We start from the raw sequence: 19,682 nt of genomic DNA, 5'->3' as shown, positions 1-19,682 counted from the left end.
TTTTGTGGAGTGTGCACATGTGGAGATAAGGCATTTAAAAGTCCTCTGGACTTCCTTTTTGGCCTATGGGTGTAACTATTCTCTCTAGGGCAGAGTCAGTGTCTGTATGACAGTCACCCAATTTTCAGCCACTTGTTAGTGTTTGGCTGATGTTTCATGGTGTAAGTGGATTTGCACTCTCTCTTTCTGGGTGACCCATCTTTCCTGGCAGCTTACTGCAAAAGCGTGGTGAGCTGTCTGCAGGGTATCAAGCACAAACTGCTTCAAGCACTTTATTTATTTTTGGAGTTTGATTCCATACCATGTTTTTTACATTGTAACTATTTTTAGTTGTACCCTTGGCTCTTAAAATAAAGTGCCACTGGGTAAGACTTCCTCATGTATTTTTTCAAGAGGTACTCTTAACAAAGCTAAATGTTTCTGAGGAAAATCCTGCCTATAGTGGGTCTCTGCAGGCTTACATTAACAACTGTTAACTGTCAGTTCTTTGTCCCTTTCCAGCAGAGCAGGTAGCTCAGGCAGGCTTTTTCGGCTGCACTGAAGCCAGGCGTTAACCTACTGTGCGTTTTGGATTTGGAGCTGTTGAGATCAAGATGACACATGTTGAAATCTAGTGCAAACTGAAGCTAAAGGTTTGGGTATGCTTTGTACTTAAGTGTCCAGCAAGCATAGGTGGAACCTCTATAAGAAATAAAAGGAGGAGTGACTTTGACTAATAAATCCAATGACACGTTCCATTACCAGAGTTGAATTAGTTAAAAATGGACTGCTGCAATTCACTTTTTTTTTTTTACCACACTTTTCCTTTCTGCTTGACTCGAGCTTAAATCTAGGATACTGAAGATGAATACTTTTCCTTTGGGAAACTGTGTCCAGGAGGCATTTCTGTGTAGACAGCTACAATTAGTTCATTGTTTACAGTTGTGTCCTGGACAAAATTATCCTTTGCATAACAAGACACCTTGCGGTGGTAAACTTTTGTGAGCATTTACAGCCATAAGATACCTTTAGGGAAAGGAACTGTATTACGGAGGGAAATCCCTTACTTGCCACAAAAATGGTTAATGTTCCTTTTAGGCTTGATGGCTGCGTAGCCTTGTAGGTGAACTTAGATGAAAACAGACGTGTGTGAGCAGGCTGTGCAGCTTAACAAATGCGGAGCCTTTTTGGCACCTGGTCATCAGAAGATGTGGAGTGGTTCAGGCTCCTGATGCTGTTGTTGCTACTGCCTGGTGGGAGTCATCTCCCAGGGGACAGGGCTCTGTCTCCAACCTGTAAAGTGATGGTATGCTTGTTCCTTCTTTTTTTTTTTTTTTTTCTTCTTCCCAACTTGTCCCCATTTCTGCCCTCTCTGCCCCTGCATCCTCTGAACAGGATAATTTGGGGTAAGTTCAGGAAGTTTCAGAGTGGACTGGAGGGATGTAGAGGCATTGCTGGAAGTCTGTAAATCTGGATTAAAATACTGTGGCAGGATTAAACACAGAAGGTTAGAGAGGTGTGATCGAGTAAAGCAGCTCCTTTCCCTCCTGTGCCCTCGTCAGGTCTCAGGGAGGGAAGGAGATAGGGCACGCTGCAGCGTTAGCAACCCTAGAAGCCTGGGGCTGTCGTCATTGACACCGGAGACTGTACCTGCTCCAAACTTTTCAGTGAAATGAAAGATGCAAGTAGGAGATCTAACAAGAGGAGGTGAAGAGAGGATAATTCTCTTTATATAGAGTCAGATGATTAAACATTAAAGAAACCAGCTAGATGTAGCAGCTCTGGGGAAAAAAGGAAAAAAGAAAATGACTTACGGGGAGGAATTTCACCCTGCAAGGTGTGTTTCCAGATCAGAACAAAAATACAGCTACTTTCCCAAAGAGCTTGCATTTCAAGCCTTAGGCTTTGGTTACCCTGAAAACAGCTGAAAGGGTTTCTATCTCTGCATTGTCTCCTTGGCTCTACTGACACAGCCATTCATTCACAGGACTGCTGCAAACTAGATTAGGGAACTGGCAGAGGGCTGGAGGGTTTTGTTTGCACAGTCATTTTTAGTTCTCAATTCTTGGGCCCATTTGTTTGTTTCAGTCGCAAGTGCTGGACAAGCCTATTAAAGTTCATGCCTATCTGAAACTGGGGATGTTACTGAACAGCACTTCAGTTAACTTGGATTGTGCATTTTTTTCCCCTTGTCCTGGGTCACTGAAAGATAAAGTAGACAGATGTATGAAATGATGTCTATGCTTCTGGACTTCGGTGACTATTAAAAAGCCTCCAAGCTGCAACTGTGTAACTGCAAAGGCTTCTCAACTCTATTGTTCCTCTAGCTCTTGCCTAAGATATTACCTCTAGCCTTTCCTCTTTCTTTTTAAAGAGTACAGAACAGGTTGCTGCTTTCTGTCGCAGTCTTCATGAAATGAACCCTTCTGATTCAAGTGCTCATCCTCAGGAATTCACAGGACCCCAGCTGGCCACCATGAGACAACTCACAGATGCGGATAAGCTGCGAAAGGTTATCTGTGAACTTCTTGAAACAGAGCGCACCTATGTCAAAGTAAGGGATCTCAATGTGTCGGTTCAGTCTGCTAACGTTTCTTCTGGAAAACTTTGTTAGTCTCTACTCTGCTTCAAATCCTATTTTGTGCATGTATCTCGTCAGTTTACCTCCAATTCTATAATCCGTCACTAGAATAATAACTTAAACAGATCTCTGAAATAAGTAGGCATTCAGAGTTCATTCAGTCATTTTGAAATAACTTTGATATGCAGAAGAACAATGTTCCATGTGATCCATGATTTTGTGGGTAACTATGTAGATGTTTCCTTTTACACAGTTGTAAATTCTGTGAAATTTGACTCTTGTTGTATGTGTGTGGAGGAAACATCCATAGGCTTGGAAAACTGTGGTCTTAGCCACTTCGATAAATATTCAGAAGCAGTTCAAGAAACCAACATGGGAATCTTTTTCTGAATTTTCAGGACTTAAACTGTCTGATGGAGAGATATCTGAAGCCTCTACAAAAAGAAACATTCCTCACACCAGATGAGGTATGTTAACTGTTCCTTTACCTTTTTGCTAGATAGCTTACATGCACACACCACTCCGCTTCTCTAGACTTGACTTGCTAGTCCCAGTGAGGTCTATAGAGAAATTTAGAACTCAATTTCTCCTAAAACAGCTGATTGACCAGCATCTTTATGCCGTGCTTTTATTTTAACACATTATACAATAATGGATAGTGTTTTTCATCCCTGACATCACACATTATGCAACTGGACTGAGAATTAATGAAGTTCTAGAAAACATGATTTAACTGCAAAGTGATCTTAACAGTGATACTTTGAGCATGTTGCTTTCTTTTTTTTCTCTTATTAGCTGGATGTTCTCTTTGGGAATCTGACTGAAATGGTAGCATTCCAGGTAGAATTCCTGAAAACTCTTGAAGATGGAGTAAGGCTGGTTCCAGACCTGGAAAAGCTTGAGAAAGTTGAGCAATTTAAGGTAATCATTATTTACATTCAGAGTAGACTTACATTTTGATGTTGTACGTAATGATGAAATATCCCAGAAACTGTCCTCTGACACGCTTCATTATAGTAGTCTTGTCGACTGTCAGTCTGCCTGTGAAAACTTACATCTATACACTTGAGACTAATTGTGAGCTAATACTGGGAGTGTTTGAAGAACATCCCACTGTGATTGATTGTACTTCATGTTACATTTAACTGTATGGAGCACTAGGAATATGTCACACCATGTGCTTTGAGATGCTATTCTTGCCCTTCTGTGAGATTTCTTGTCTCGAGCTGTAAGGAGGATCTAGAAATGGAATATTACATAAAATCTTTGTTCTGACAAGCCTAATGTAATAGTTCAGAAACCCATTAGGGCTATGGTTCAGAACATAAATTGAGTTCTGCATCTAGTTTTTTTGTGCGTAACAGAACTATACAGCAAGTACTTCTGAGTATCAGCACCCGTGTGTGAAAGGTAGAAGTGTAAACTAAAGGCATATATACTTCATTAAAAATATATATGTATATTTTTTCTCCTATGTATGTATTTATTTTTTTTCAATTCAGCTTTTAAATACTTAAAGGGGCTTATACAAAAGATGGAGAGCAACTTTTTGCTCAGTCAGATAATGACAGGACAAGGGGGAATGGTTTGAAACTAAAAGAGGGGAGGAGGAAATTCTTCACTCAGAGGGTGGTGAGATACTGGAACTTCTTGCCCAGAGAAGCTGTGGATGCTCCATCCCTGGAGGTGTTCAAGATAAGGTTGGACAAGGCCCTGGGCAGCCTGATCTAGTGTGTGGCATCTCTACCCGTGGCAGGGGGATTGGAATTGGATGATCTTTAAGGTCCCTTCCAACCCAAGCCATTCTGTGACGTTTATTTTCCATATACATGTATATATGTATGAAATTGTGGAAGTAGAAATTGTTTTATGTCTTCTGTAGTTATGTACTGAATTTATGGCAAGTAGCTAATATAGTGCTTAGTCTATGGGGAATTTTACCCATGCTTTGACAACTCACCTTGGCAGGGGGCAGGATGTCTTGATGAATAATAATAATTCCATTGGGATTGCTCTTCAGCTAACGTATAGCCCTGGAAGAACTACCGAAAGAAGTTTGTGTGCATGCAATTTTTGCTGTCAGGTGTTCTTTTAAAATCAACATCAATCCTGAATGCTGCTGTCCTAACTAGAACACCACTTTTGTTTTGTAGGACACATGCCCTTAATGGGGAATGCAAATACATTTTTTTAGTGGTAGAAGCCTCTGTAGTTACTGCTTGGACCTTTAAGAGAGAAATTGGGAAAATCCTCCTTATGGAGAGAACTCTGTGTTCTGAGTACTGCTTCTTCCATCTCTTTACAAAAATGTGTATCAGCTTAATTTTCACTTCTGTCCTATGGGCATAATCTGAAAGCAGCGTGCAAAACAGGACTTTGGGGTTTGCTTTCAGTTCTGTAGTTTTTCCTTCAGCCGACTGTAGGCAAGCTGCCTGTATGTTATCACATTCCCTTCCATCCCACTCTGTCTTATTCCTTGGAGGGTAGTGGAGCCAAAGGCAGTCGTCTGAGGGAAGGATTGTGTTTGGTCCATAACACAAACTCTTTTTCAGCAGAGTAGGGGCCTTGCTGTGTTTGTGCAGAGGGATGCTAGTCTTGCTTGCAGTTCCTCAATGTCTGATCCACTGCAAAGTCGGATACATCCAGTCCTTCCTAGGGTCTATGGCCATTATTTAAACAGAAGGTTTTAAGCTCAGGCATTTAAACACAGTTGTGGAGCTGTGAACCTATCTCCCTGTTAGCGGATGGGTCTCCAGATCAGCCTGACTGGGAACACAGATAATTATGTTAACAATGTAGCCTGTATCAAGGCTGGACTCAGGCACCAAGGCCGGTCCTGTTTTCTGCTAGATAGTGTGAAAATACTCTAAAAATGCAGTGTCTGTCATCTGAAAGGTAAATGGAAATGCTCCATCCTACCCACGCTTCTCTCCTATTCCCCTATGCTTCTACCCCATTATACAGGTCAGAGGAAAAACCCATTCTATGCTCTTTTTCCTTTCTTTTTTAATCCTAGAAAGTGTTATTTTCCTTGGGCGGATCCTTCCTCTACTACGCTGACCGTTTCAAGCTGTACAGTGCCTTCTGCGCCAGCCACACAAAAGTCCCCAAAGTTCTGGTGAAAGGTAAGAGCGGTGTGCTGGTCAGACCAGAGAGAGAGGTGGCAGCAGCACGTTGGTTTGGGTTGTCTTGGGCTACTGTGGGGATGATGAAATGTGTCTACTGTGCACCAGAGACCACGTGGAGAGATTTGTGATGGAGGGGTGGGGGCACGTGTACAGGAGTCCTTGCAGTGGTGGGGAAATAAGCCTATCTGGCCTGACAGGCTCACAGGGTGCTCCATGCCATGGGTGTTCTTAGACCACCACTGATGTGATGATACCCGAGCACCTCGTTACAAGAGGTGGTTAACTTTGAATGCAGTTTTTCCTCTCTTATTTATTCTCCCCCAACACATCCAGTTTCTCTTCAGTCATGTGGGGAATGAAAAGTCTTCATAAACAGGCAATGTGGCCTGCGCTAATTGATCACTGTATTTTGGAACCAGAAGTGGTGATGACCTCTGGTTCCTCTTAGGGTATGTGCAGTGAATCCATGCTTGTCATAATCCCATTGAAGCTCCAGCAAATGTGGTTGAATGCTGACAGCTGCTAGGAAAAGACGACCTTGGGAGACTGTTATATGGAAGCTGTCTAAATGTTTTAACTTCGCTGTGCTCTCTTTCCCCTCTCTTCCTCTTCTTGCCTTCGATCCAATTTGCCTGAGAAATTTACACGTACAAATTCCTAGCAGAGCTTGGCTTGCTGAGTTGGAGAGGAATGAACTGCGGTTTGGCATATAAGTGCTCGCCGGCCCCCTTGCCTCGGAGTGATGGTTTTTGTCCTATAAAACTGTTAATCTCTTAGAGCTAGCTAGCAATGCCTCATGCAATTCATTTCTGGCTGAGATGTTACATAAACAGATGGTTCCATTTGTAGGAGCTCTGCCGTTAAGGGAGGAGATATCCAGACATCTGGATGTCTGTCAATACAAAGGTTTTTGTGGGTTGTTGGTTGGGTTGTTCATTTTTTGCAGTGCAGTTTTTTCCATATCTTCCTGTAAACTTTCATTTACTGTGCTGCAAAGAATAGTTGGCAGCTCTGTGGAATACATGAATTAATGATAAGTTGCTATCACATTCATGCTTTCTTTTGGCATCTGTTTCACTTTAATGTTAAGGGCATAAACTAGGTAGTTCCGGTGATTTGTTTTTTTGTACATTGCTGACCATTTTTATAAATGAAAAATGGTTGAGCTTGAATTATAACACAAACAGAACTTCATATTTGATTCCAGAGATATAAATCTCTTTAAAAGCCTTGGAGTGTATTTTAAGTGTAATTTAGGGTCCTGAGCTGAGGTACAGGTGACTTTTCGATTTGAAATTGAAGTTGCCTTATTAAAGTGGGTGACTGTCTGAGGGACGAAGCAAAAAACAAACAAAAAAGAAAACCACCCAACCTGAGCAGGGAATGTGGCTCCAATTAAATAAGTTGTGGGGAATTATTTCTGCACTGAATAACTTGTGTGTCTAAAACTGCCACCTTATCTGTGCTCCCCTCCCTGTACAAATTTATGTCCTAGTAGGAGGAGCAACAGGGGGAATAGTATTTCTAGAAATTCAGTAGCAGTAAGGTAAAAAAGATGATAGCAATCAGGTACTCAGTCTGCCTGCGCTCTCAAAATAAGATGTATAAATTACTGCCTCCTTACTAGCTCTTGATTTATTTATTGTTGTTGTTTAGTATTGCATTTTAATGTTTAATGATATTAAAAAAAAAAAATCAGACTTGCCAATATTATGTGTATACCTGTCAGACTAGACTCATGATTACTGTGACTTCTTACAAATATCCGATTGAGCCTTTTCTTTAAGGAAGCAGGTGATTGAAAGAATTTATGCTTCTCTAAAATAGTTGCAGGGCCAGAAATACCATGCATAGTGAAATCAAAAACTGTGTATTTTGGTACAGTGTGTAGGTGCTTGATATTAAATCCTAAATAGAATCTCTGTGGTGAAGTGTCAGTAGCACAAAACATGAAGTGCATAAATCCAGTAATGTGGATCTGATAAATCTATAGTTCCTTGCAAAATGTCTATGGATAAATGAATTTAAAGCTGGAACGATCACTTTATTGGGGCAGCTGTTGTTATTTCCAGTTTACCCAGTAGCTTCATGTTAATCTTCTAGCCAAGACGGACACTGCTTTCAAGGCATTTTTGGATGCTCAGAACCCCAGACGGCAGCACTCCTCCACGCTAGAGTCTTACCTCATCAAACCCATCCAGCGGATACTGAAATACCCTCTCCTGCTGAAGGAGCTCTTTGCTCTGACCGATGTAGACAGTGAAGAACATTATCACCTTGATGGTAAGGACCTAAATTACATTCCTCTTCCCTGTTTAAACTTCCTTGTTTAAATTCTAAGCCCTTCTCCTACCCTTCCTCTCAGAGGTTTAAAAATACCTTTTTTCTTTTCCGCGTTCTCTCTCTCTTCTAGTGGCCATAAAAACAATGAACAAAGTTGCCAGCCACATTAATGAAATGCAGAAAATCCATGAAGAATATGGGGCGGTGTTTGACCAACTCATAGCAGAACAAACGGGGGAAAAAAAGGAGGTAACATGATCAAATTTAGAAGACATAGGCTGATATTCTGTATCATGAATGTTAAATTTTATCAAATACTTACCTTTCCTGTTGTGTCACTTCAGTAGGTCCTGGTGCAAACAGGTAAATTCCAATCCAATTCAAAAACTGCTTCTCCATGTACAGTTCAGTGAGTGGGACCAATGTAAAGAAGTGGGTTAGTTCTCTTTGAAGGTTGTGCTTTGGCCAAAATCCCAGCCCAACATGTAGTTTACTTTTTTGTCTGTCTTGGCTCTCCTCATTGCACACAAACAATCTCACCCTACCAATCTTAGCGGTCTGATGTGCTGAGGCAAGTCTGTACTTAAGTCTTTAATCACTTTAAAGATATCAAAGTGTGAGATCCAGTGTGTGAGAAACTACTGTTCCCCTTTTAGGAACTGTTAGTAGGCTTGATATATGGGCTTTGGTCTAGAACTCACAGAGCGCATACTGAAACATGTGAAGGTTGAATGTGGCTCAGCCTTTGGAGACCATCTCAGAAACCTGTGGAAGATGTCTTGAAGATTCAAACTGAGACCTGGACTTCTCATTTACTGATTAAAATGTAGGCTCACAGTCCATCAGTGCAGTGAAGGAGAGTGGTGGCAGTAATGGGCAAGGTCAGGGGAGACTTGAGAAAGATGGGGAGATGTGCTGAAGAGCTGATGTGAGCAGCGATATGGGTGAAGGCTGGAGAGACATGACCATATGAAGTAATGGTAGTGGGGTTTTGCCAACAATTGGGAAGAAGATCAAGCCTAAGAGTCACTGGGTAAATACAGGACACAGAGGGGACTGGGATTGAGTCTTGGGGAAGTTTTGGGGGTGTGTCTTGGGCACCATCTTCTTTGGGGAGAAGCACATGGAGGGTAGAGGGCAGAGATCAGGTGCCTTTGCCAAACCTTTGCTGATGCTGGCAAGAAGGATTGGAGAAAGCATGTCAGGACTTCTGTTGGGGGAGCATTTGTGGCTTGGAGTTCATTTGGGAGAGGAGACAACAAATACATCTTAGTGTTTGCTCTTGTTGTCAGGGAGAGTTCAGATTGTTCTGCTGGTGCTCTCTGTGGTATCCTTTTGCAAAAGGCAGACTTCATGGAGAGAAGGGGGGGAGAAATTGTGTAAGATGGCCTCTAGACTGGGGATAGCCCTTGACTTGTGACTTTGGGAGATCAGAAGTCAACATGAAAGATCTGGTTGCTGCAGTGACATTAGGATGCGTCTCCCAACAGTCATTCTGAACTCATTTATTAGTCCATTACCAGCAATATGTCTTCCTCAGGTGAAACTTTGGGAAAAATCAAGAACCATGGCAACTGTTGGGGGGGAGGAAGCTGCTGTGACTGCTTCACCTGGTGCTGTCTTTGAACTATACCCCAAATTGTGTGTGTGTGATGGGGTTATGCTTAAATGTTTGAACAAAATAGCAAGAAACTTGTAAAGGAGAAGATGGAGAAAGGAGCAGAAAAACATAAGGAAAACATCCAGTGTGGCTTTTCTGCTCCTTTGTTTTTTTTTTTTTGCAAGCCCTGACTTCTTATAAAATTGTGAGAGCTAGGCTCTCAGTCTGTCTTCTCCCAATCTATGCCCACCAATTAAAGATTTAGATGCATCTAATGCCAACTGTCAGAGTCTGTTTGCACATACATGCAGTCATCTGGTTGAATATCTTATTCCAAAAATTTACTTGTGTTGTTTGTTTATTTAAGAATCAAGTCCAGGAAAGTTTTCTTGAACTGAAAAAAACTTTGAACTGAAACACATTCTGTCTTTGTGCATATGTTTGTGATTGGCAGGTTGCAGACCTTTCTATGGGGGACTTGCTCTTGCATAATACCGTGATATGGCTTAATCCTCCTGCTTCACTAGGGAAATGGAAGAAGGAACCTGAGCTGGCAGCATTTGGTTTGTATCCTAGTAATTTCATTTCAGATGTGTAAAAGAGTGTATAATGTGCCTTAGCAGATATTTGTTGAAGGTAGTTGAGCATTGCCTTCTGCAAGGTTGGCTGGAACTTAAAACTGTATTTGTCTCTTTGTAATGGTCAAATTCTGTTTTGTGTTGATCTAAATCTGGTGAATAATCTGGAGATGACTGCTATAATAGTGAAAGAGTTTCTTAAACTCGTATCCAAGGCTATAAATTGAGAGCTATGCAGAAAGGTATTTGTATCTGAGAAGATACATTTCAGTAGTCTGATGTATGCCATCTAACTGCTTCACATCCTGTTGGACAAGGTTGGGGCTTGAAGAGGCTCTGCCTTTTCTCTCCATGCCTTTTGCCAAAAAGAGCCCGAGCATCTAAATTTTAGTGGTCTTAAAGCGAAGCCAGGACTCCCAGAGAGTCTTGGAGTGATCTGTCTTCCTCCAAGAACTGTATCTTGGGTGGCCAAAAGAGAAATTGAAACTGCTATTGGCATAGATTTCAAGGTCTTTCCACTGTATCAAACCATGGTTCTTTGGAAAGGTACAGGAGCACTTATATTGGCAAAATATGCATTTGTTACTTTGAGCGAAGTTAAGTAGTGTGTGCTAGATTTTCTTTATTTGTTCCTAAACTTCTTCACACAATGAGCTTTTATGTTGCTATTTTCAGCAAGCTATGCTGGTTAGAAGGCAAGTGGCTTTTGATTTATACCAAACAGCTTATGAATGAAGAATTTTTCAGTTTTGCTCTGAAGAACACACAAATATTGAGTGCTTTGCTGTAAGCTGGGAAACTGCCCAGTTATGCCTTGAAACTGAGGAGCCTCACAAAAGATGCTAGGAATGTGCAGCAACTTTTAAGTACTCCAAACAGCTTTACACTAGTTTCATAAAATTAAGTCCAAAATTAAGTGTTCTTGCAATTCAATCCTAAAACAAGGGGCATGTTTGACCTTTCTCAAAAGAGAACATGAGGAAAACCAGAGTCTTGAAAGACAAATTCAGACTCCATGTGGATGTTACATGATAATAGAGAATCAAATTGCACCTCTGTCTACAAGTGTTGTTCACTTCTTAATTCAGTATAGGCCACTCTTCCCCACCTGGGAGTGGTTCAGATTTCAAATTCTGCCTGTGTGTGGTCTCACCTGATGACTGGCAGCATGTAGTTGGATGCTGCTCATTTGTCTGAGGTAGACTTCTTTTTAATTATCTTTTAATAGAACTATTGGATTTTGAACAGTTGTTCAAATAACTGGCAACTCTTAGGTTACTTCAAGTCATTTGAAACTTGTGTTTGCGTGCTAAAAGCTGTTTAGTTTTTTTTTTGGCAGGATTACTCCTGCCTTCCCTCCCTGACTCAGCTGAGGGCTGTCTGAGGAGTTGAAAGGTCTGTGAGCTTGGGTGTGTAGGATACCCATTCCCAACCTTATTGACTACATGGCTTTTGTTTTTTAACTTTCTTCTCCAGTGTTCAAAACAGCTGTGGTCCTTGTGTATAAGGATGGTTCGAAGCAGAAGAAGAAACTTGTAAGTTGCATGAACTATTTCTGTGATGCTGTGTACGTTTGTAGTTCTAAGATCAATATTTACTTTCCCTAAAGCTATGGTGTGAGAGTGTGCTTTTGCATATGTGATCCTTGTCCTCTGCCACACAACTGAGGATTTGGGTAATTCTGAGTGGCCTACTGTTCAGTGCTTTGCAAGTGTTTGTTTAGTTCATCCTTTGCTCCCTGCTGGGTTATTCATGTTGCCTGCGACATCCATTGTATGCTGTGGAGTGGACTTCCATAAAACAAGGTACCACCTTGAGCATGTCTCTTGTATTTGGCTCTTCGATCAGTGCATATGAATCAAACATGAGAGACGTCTGACTTTCTTGGTGAAGCACAATGTCTTTGCTTCAGTTCTGGCTATTAGTTTCTTCAAATATAGCATGCAACTAAGCAAGTGCTGGCTGCTCTCAGCTGAACTAGATATGCCTACACTATGTATCAGTGGATCCTACTGGAATCTACAATTAGAAGTTAAAGCTAAGCTTGACAGTGAACGTATGGCTTGCTACAACAGGGAACACAGTTTATAGTATTACAGGAAACACTTTGATTCCCACATGTGGCATAAACCAAAAGTATTATTTGAAATACTCGTCTTCTAAGGTCAACTGGACATAAAATAAGCTTGGAGTGACCAAAGCAAAACAAATGCATGTTCCTAAGTATGTGTGCAGTTGGAGGTGAGAATGCAGGATTAGTTGCAAAAAAAATTTTGAATGTATTGATAAGAGTTGATCGGACTAATGGTTGCTTTTGTCTGGAATTTAGCAAGATCTTCGTAGACAGGCATTTCAGTGCTGCTGGTTACTAAGAAGTTGTAGTAAGAAAAGAATTGCAACAGGTCTCTAGCTGGACACTTTTAGTGCAAAGCAATGGAGACCTTGGTGTCTGAATATCCTAAGGTATCTCATTTCTTAAGGGTATTTTGAAATTCTTCCAGGGAGGATCACATAGAGCTTCAATTTATGAAGACTGGGATCCGTTCCGCTTTCGTCACATGATACCTCTGGAAGCACTGCAGGTTCGAGCATTGGCAAGTGCAGGTAATGTTCCAGCTGCGTGAATTTGGCAGTCTTTTTAATGTTTGTTTTGGAGATGTTCACTGATCGGTGTTTCTCCTTAGTACGTGTGTATGCAGCTTTGGGGACCTGAGAAAGGAATCTAATTGCCCTGGAGAGAAAAGAAGGGGGCAGAAGCTCAAATTCTGTATCTCTGCCTTGTCAGTACTTTTTTGAAGGCAGTCAAGGTCCTGGAAAAACAGGACATAGTTATTGCCAACTCTGGTTTGTTTTGTTCCTCTTTTAGAGTCTTGAAGGAAATCTTGCAACTGTGAGAAAATAGGGCTAGTGAATTATTTTTCTTGTGGTAGATGGCTTCATGTGAAAGTTACTGTTTAAAACTGAGATTTTTTTAACATATGCTCCTGTTCTTCCACATAAGTGAAAGTAGAAGGAACATAGGATGTAGCTGTGTGTAAAAGTTACGCCTGTAAAATGTGGCAATACTATATGAAATATCCAAAGAACTGTTTTTTCCCCCATATTTTATAGGACTGAGTGACTGAATATGAAGTTCTACTAGATTTTGGCCAGTTCATGTCTGTTGTTTCATTGGCCACTTTCCCACTGCTGCCTTTCATCCATAAATTAATATTATTTTCAGTGTATAATTTGCTGTCTCAGACAGTCTTAAACCATTTTTTAGGGTAACGGAATAAATATTGTTACTGAGGTTTACGATGAGAACCTGATGTATGAAATGCTATTTACTTTTCGTTGCAGATGCAGAGACCAATTCTGTATGTGAGATTGTCCATGTTAAATCTGAGTCTGAAGGCAGGCCAGAAAGAACGTTTCACCTTTGCTGTAGGTAAGTGTGTTTCCAAATTTTCCAATGGCAGCTGCATCTCTGCATCCCAGCTTGCCTTTGTCATTTGTTTAAGGCAGTCTGGGAACAGCTGGTGGGGAAGTGAGCAGAGGGCGTTAGAACCTCATTTCTGGCAGGCAGAGTTTCATAAAGTCTATTAAGATAAAGGCACAGATCTGATCAGCCTTGCACACGTGTGGGAATGTCCTTATTACAACTTTCACAAATTTACATCCAATTCAACTCCAGCATTATGCTACGTAGACGTTTGTGTGTCTTGTTTAGCTGACCTTCCATGCCAACAAGTTCCAACCCCTGTTCCTGGGGCGTTACCCTTTTCTTAAATTAATTTTGTCTGTCTTTGTCATGGTGGTTGCCCTGACGTGTTTTAGGCTTCAAATCAGAACTTGGTACACAAGGTTGCCAGAGTCCAATGGAGCTGATATCAAGCCAATTCCCACTACTAGGTAGTAAAGATTTGCAGGACTACTTCTTGGTGTGTGATTAGGGGAGACAAACTGAGATTGAATTAATCACTATAGATCAATTTGATGTTTATCAGAGAAAGCAAAGTTTGTGGTTAGTATTGGAGGGAAAAGGAAGGCTTGAGGAGTGAATGGCTAAACGTTTTGTTAACATACAGAATATTTATTTCCTTGGATGTCTGTTGCAATTACTACAGTAATAGTTAGCTTTATGTACTTTAGTATAGTTAGCTTTGCCTTGAAAATACTGATTCAATTTAAATCTTCTCTGGGGAAATGTATGCCAGTCAGTCTTCAGTTTTAAATTACAGTACTAATTATTATTTCACTTATTTACAGTGAGCTTTCAGCAGTTTGCAAGAGGTAACTCTGCCCCTTGTATTTTCACCTGTTTTTCAGTTCACCAGAACACAGGAAGGACTTTCTGAAGGCAGTGCATTCGATTCTGCGGGATAAACACAGAAGACAGCTTCTTAAAACCGAAAGTTTGCCCTCATCCCAGCAATATGTTCCTTTTGGTGGAAAAAGATTGTGTGCTCTAAAAGGTGCAAGGCCAGCCATGAACAGGGCAGGTACTGTAGGGCTACAGACTTTCAAGATCCCAGTAACCCCAGCACCATTGTAGGACGTGTTGTTATCTGATACTTGTGTACTAGGATTGGCATTCTCTCCTGTGTATGTAAAAACTGCTGTTTTTCCATGCTTCACCTCCTCGAGAGCCTTAAATTGCCTCTGTTTACCTTGCTTTGCACTCAAGGTTCAGCTTCAGAGAAGTCCTTCTGGCATGGGAGGAAGAAACAGGATTTCTGTCAATACCAATTGGCTGTGCACTTTAATCTGGAAATGGGTTTCAGCTGAACAAAACAGAAGCCCGCTGCATATTTCTTAAACAAAAGCATGTATAGAGTTTTCAAGCTAACTCTAGCACTTTTAACTAAAATTCACTTCGGGGAGCTGATTTTTCTTGTGCGTGATATGGTTTGGAGAGACAGCTTTGTATGTCCTCCATTTTTAGCCTTTTCAGCTCTATTGCTAAAGGGCATGTACATCTCGCACTTTGAGAGGCATGCACTTGATGCTATTATTTTTGTAATGGTCTGTCCTAAACCACGGATTTTCCTTTTCGGTTGACTTCAGGCAAAAGCAATGAGAAAATCCCAGGGAAAAGCAGGTTTCACTTTCAGAACACTAGATGATGGAGGGAAGAAACACTTGCTTCCAACTGAAAAATACTCAGCACTGCTGCGTGTTTTGTTCTGGTCTGTTTTTTTTCTGCTCATTAGATCCAGCAATGTAGACAACCAGGCTTTCTGTTCCTCTTCTGTAATAGGCTGGCCAGACCAATAACATTTGCAGCACGGCTTCTAACTTGAGGTGATGCTAGCCATCAGCCTCAGAGGCACTTAAAATAGTAAGAAAGAATATTCAGAGGAGGACCAAAATGCATCTGTTTTACCACAGTGCTTCTTCAATCAGCCTGTGGGGTTGATGTGTAGATGCCAAAACTTATTTTAGTTTGGCTTGGCAGTGCATTTGCATGATGAATTCTGCTGCAATTAACTATAGGGAAAAGTCTGGAGATTTTAAGACTTGCAACTGTTGAACTTGGTGCATGTTTTGAGGGTCAGGGATATTAAAATGTAACCCTCTCCCCTCAAGCTGCTAGAGTTCAATGAATAAAAACTGCAAGTGCTAAGGCACTGTTTAGTGGAGGGAGACAAACTATAACCTTGGAGTTCACCTGCTTGTGATGGAGCTACCTGTGTGCACAAATAAAGTGCTGGAATGCCTGCAGGTCCTTTGGCTGCAGGATTCATCCCCTGCTTTGTCTCATAAGCCTCTTACGAAAATGTTCCAACACAGAAGATGTGAATTTGCTAATTGGGCCAGTTGCAAAAGCTAGCAGACCAGCTGATGCTGCATAAGGAACTTCTGAAAGATTTCTTTGTTTTTCTTGTTTTTTCCTCCCTAGTAAGGTGAAAGTGTGGAAGGGAGTAGCAGAACCTGGATAGGAAACTTCCCCATAAATAAAGCAACAACGCCAGCACCTTCAGTACCGAGGTAGCTACTTGGAAACCTATAATGTTGCTCTTAGCCAAGACAAAGCAATTTCCCATATCGACGTGTAAGGCTAGTTGAGGTTTGCTGTGTACTGACAGCAGGGAGCTGCTCCTGAGAAGCTGAGCTGAACAGATGCACTTTGTGCTGGCTGGCTGCCTACCGCTTAGGAGGAACAGTAATTGTGGGCCATTATCCCAACTGTGGATCTGAGTAGCAGAAACTCCTTTTTCAGCTGGAGAGAGACCTGTGCCGAGGAGCTGAGTGAAGTATGACTTGCCTGCAGGGAGGATGCTGAATGACTAGGTCATTCTTGGGAGTCTGCCTGGTTTGTGCCTAGCGGTGTTAAATAAAGGGCCCTTGGAAGACTAACTTTTTAAAGAGAGTTGTACCATGTGTAAAAAGCCTCTGGGGTTTTATCTTTGTGTGTGCACAGTGTCAGCCCCAAGCAAGTCTCTTGGGAGGAGGAGGCGGCGGCTGGCCCGAAACAGGTTTACCATTGACTCAGATGCCGTCTTCACGAGCAGCCCTGAAAAAGAGCCCCAGCAGCCCACGCACAGTGGGGACACTGACCGCTGGGTAGAGGAACAGTTTGACCTTGCTCAGTATGAGGAGCAGGAGGACATCAAGGAAACGGACATCCTCAGCGATGACGACGAGTACTGCGAGGCCGTGAGAGGTGCCGTGGCCGACCGAGAGCTCCGGGAGCGGCTGCAGGCAGCCTCCATCACGAGCAGCCAGCCGTGCCGGGGAGACCGCGCGCGCCCGGCCATGGACACGCACGCCTCCAGGATGACCCAGCTGAAGAAGCAAGCAGCCTTGACCGGCATCAACGGCGACGTGGAGGGCCACGGCGAGGAGGTCATCTGGGTTAGGCGTGAAGACTTTGTTCCCAGCAGGAAACTGAACACGGAGCTCTAAACTGGTCCCCTTCCCCGCCTGGATGCGTAGGTCTCCCTGTCCTGCCCGCCCCCGGCACACCGCCAAGAGCCGATCCCCGTAGATTGCACACTTGCACACACCATTTCGGCAGCTGAATTGGTCCAAAGCCATGCGGCCACACTCTAGGCAACTGTAAAACGCTCAAAACTTGGAACGGAGTAAGCTTAAGGTCCTGTCTTACGTTACCAAGGGCTTTCACACTCTTATTTATTCTAACATAATCAGGGGCTGAAATTAAGTGTGGGGAGAACATCACTGGAAAACAAATTACTCTGGATGTCTTAACCTACGTGCAGCAAACTAGCTTATACAATAGCACAACAAAGAAAGGGTTTTATAACCGTAAAGCATCAACCGTAGGTTCATCTCCTTAATGAGGAAACTGCCTTTTTAACGTGTACAGTTGCAGTATTCTTACTACTTTTCCCTCTTTAAATGTAAGAGAATATACATGTATTTTAGGGATGTGTGAGGAAAGGTTTGGGATTTATGTTGTGTTAAGTCCTCTCGGTCTGTGGCTGGTCTAATTTAATGTCAATGTTGGAAGCTCTAGTTTTGCATAATGTTATAAAGATGCCAAACTCTCTTAAGAGACCCGAATTTAACACTTGAAGAAATATTTTTTTGTATTTTACCTGAGATGCAGGGGCACAAAGGGATAATAATTTTACAGTGTTAGCTTAGCTCCACGTCTAGGATACGAGGCTAGCTTTTTGCAGAGGGTTAGGAAAGGTGGTTTTTATATTAAAATATGAACTGGAAACTCTTATTTAGGTATAACTTTCTTCAGGAAAAGGATTACTGTATATGTTTGAGACTGGAGTTTAGTTAGATAATAAAAAGAATAAAATGGCATGACCGAATTGTAGTGGAACAAACCGATCTATGGTGTAACCTTGCTGGAGCTAGTGCAGCAACATCATGGATTCGTTTGGTCTGCTTTCTCTGACAGTTTGGGCATAGGGGACAGGGAATTCATGGCCAAAAAACTGACCTCATCCACTCTCCTGCTGTGGGTGAAACTAGTGTATTTTCATTCCTTTATAAAAGCTTTTCCACTGCAATAGAATATGAGTGACTTCTAAACAAGCAAACCTCTTTAGCATTTTAAATCTTTTATTTAAGCATCTAAAACAGGGTAAAATGTGACTAAAAAGGTTTTTAAGTAACTTCCAAATACAAAACACAAAATAGCACTTTTTTTTAAAAGATTTATATAGCTTTTCCCATTTCAGTTTCACCTATGGAAAAAAAAAAAAGATTATATGAAGTTTTCTTTTTTTGGTATCTATTGATGTTTGACACATTAGTAGGTACTTTGAAAACCTGAAATTTTATAATAGCTTTAGGATTATATTTTATAAAATCCACTCTGACTATATTTTAAAACATAATGAAAATTATTCCCCCCGAAATCCATCACTGTCTTTGTGTCCCAGCTAGCATTCCTGCCTTGCCCCCCACCCACTTCTGGTTTCTGGTGCACTATACTTGTTCTTACGATAGCTTTCTCTCTTTAACTTTTTGCTATCCTCTCATTTCTTTTCGTAAAAGCTTTAGAAAGGTTTCTATACCTTTTGTATTATCACGCCATTGTTTTATATCATCTACCTGTCAGTTGTGTCCCAGCATACTAGAAAAGCAGAGGTTTTAGCTGTCCTGTGCTGTACCCAGCGGAATACAGTCAGTTCTGGAATACTGGAAGGCTGGTACTGGAAAGGTACCGTTGTTCTTGTACATAATGTCATGACATGTCTATGTCAAAGGTTCTTATATATTTCTTTTATAAGCTGAAAGAAGGTCTATTTTTATGTTTTTAGTTCTATGAATGGAACGTTGTAAATGCCTGTCAGAAATAAAATACTGGAGGAAAAAAAAAGTGGTATGTGTACATATGTGCTCTGAGACAGAGGTCCTTCTCGGTGAAGGCAAGCAGGAAGCATGTCTTAGGACAGATGAAGCTGTCAGGATCACTCTCCCTGCTTTAGCAGCCTGTAGGAGAGTCCCTATTGTTCAGGTTTCCAGCCATGGTGCTGTGCGCTCTGGGTCCTGTGTGGGTGTCCCCTTGGAACAGGCTCATCTGGTTGCAGCTTTCAGCAGAGCCCTCAGCTCTGCTTTTTGTGTAGTCTGTAACAAAACAAAAAAATTCCTTTAGTGGGAGCACTGACTTTTAAAATAATGTATTCAAGTTTAACTATCAACACTTTTCCTAAAATGTGTGAAACTTCATCATCTTCTGACGAAACAAGAGTGAAAAGCATGTTAATGCTTGTTTGTGAGTTTACCTGAGAACAAATGTGAACAAGTATGAACTTCTATTTTAAAAGCCATAACCTCTCTTTTAATGTGTGATGTGTTTGGCTGTGTTCAAGTGTTCATTTTCTCCATGGTTTAGTTTTTACTGGCTACTGCAGTATTTCCAGCAACTGACTACAGCTTTCAGACTGTATACAAAGAGCTCGTCCCACTGCAATAACATCACGCCTTGCATCAAAAATTAGTATTATGTGGCTAATTTATCTCGTATCAAGCCTTACACAGAGGGTTTGATAGGTGGAAAGTGTAAAGCTTCAGTGTAGCTCTTGTATTCCCACCTGCCAGCCTCTGTAGCTTAGGAAAGA

At 41.6% G+C, this 19,682-nt stretch overlaps 1 protein-coding gene across 16 annotated transcripts in view; it reads left to right on the top strand.

Annotated features, from left to right (window-relative positions):
* Nucleotides 1-18,940, top strand: part of TIAM1 (TIAM Rac1 associated GEF 1) — a 176,327-nt gene extending 157,387 nt beyond the window's left edge. For 13 of the 16 annotated variants that reach the window (XM_066977952.1, XM_048071386.2, XM_048071387.2 and 10 more), the window contains 12 exons: nucleotides 2,354-2,533; nucleotides 2,959-3,027; nucleotides 3,356-3,481; nucleotides 5,577-5,685; nucleotides 7,792-7,971; nucleotides 8,102-8,220; nucleotides 10,026-10,134; nucleotides 11,626-11,684; nucleotides 12,651-12,753; nucleotides 13,492-13,579; nucleotides 14,461-14,633; nucleotides 16,556-18,940. In XM_066977952.1, the coding sequence (XP_066834053.1) occupies nucleotides 2,354-2,533; nucleotides 2,959-3,027; nucleotides 3,356-3,481; nucleotides 5,577-5,685; nucleotides 7,792-7,971; nucleotides 8,102-8,220; nucleotides 10,026-10,134; nucleotides 11,626-11,684; nucleotides 12,651-12,753; nucleotides 13,492-13,579; nucleotides 14,461-14,633; nucleotides 16,556-17,040 (1,800 nt within the window). In that variant the 3' untranslated portion in view covers nucleotides 17,041-18,940. The remainder of the gene's footprint in view (nucleotides 1-2,353; nucleotides 2,534-2,958; nucleotides 3,028-3,355; nucleotides 3,482-5,576; nucleotides 5,686-7,791; nucleotides 7,972-8,101; nucleotides 8,221-10,025; nucleotides 10,135-11,625; nucleotides 11,685-12,650; nucleotides 12,754-13,491; nucleotides 13,580-14,460; nucleotides 14,634-16,555) is intronic. The other 3 variants (XM_066977962.1, XM_066977958.1, XM_048071392.2) reach the window with 1 other exon arrangement.
* Nucleotides 18,941-19,682: the final 742 nt, after the last annotated feature.

The sequence above is a fragment of the Anser cygnoides genome, chromosome 1 (assembly GCF_040182565.1).
Source record: "Anser cygnoides isolate HZ-2024a breed goose chromosome 1, Taihu_goose_T2T_genome, whole genome shotgun sequence".
NCBI classification, from domain to species: Eukaryota; Metazoa; Chordata; class Aves; order Anseriformes; family Anatidae; genus Anser; species Anser cygnoides.
The sequence above is the reverse complement of the archived record's forward strand: the minus strand, read 5'-3'. Positions and strand labels throughout refer to the sequence as shown.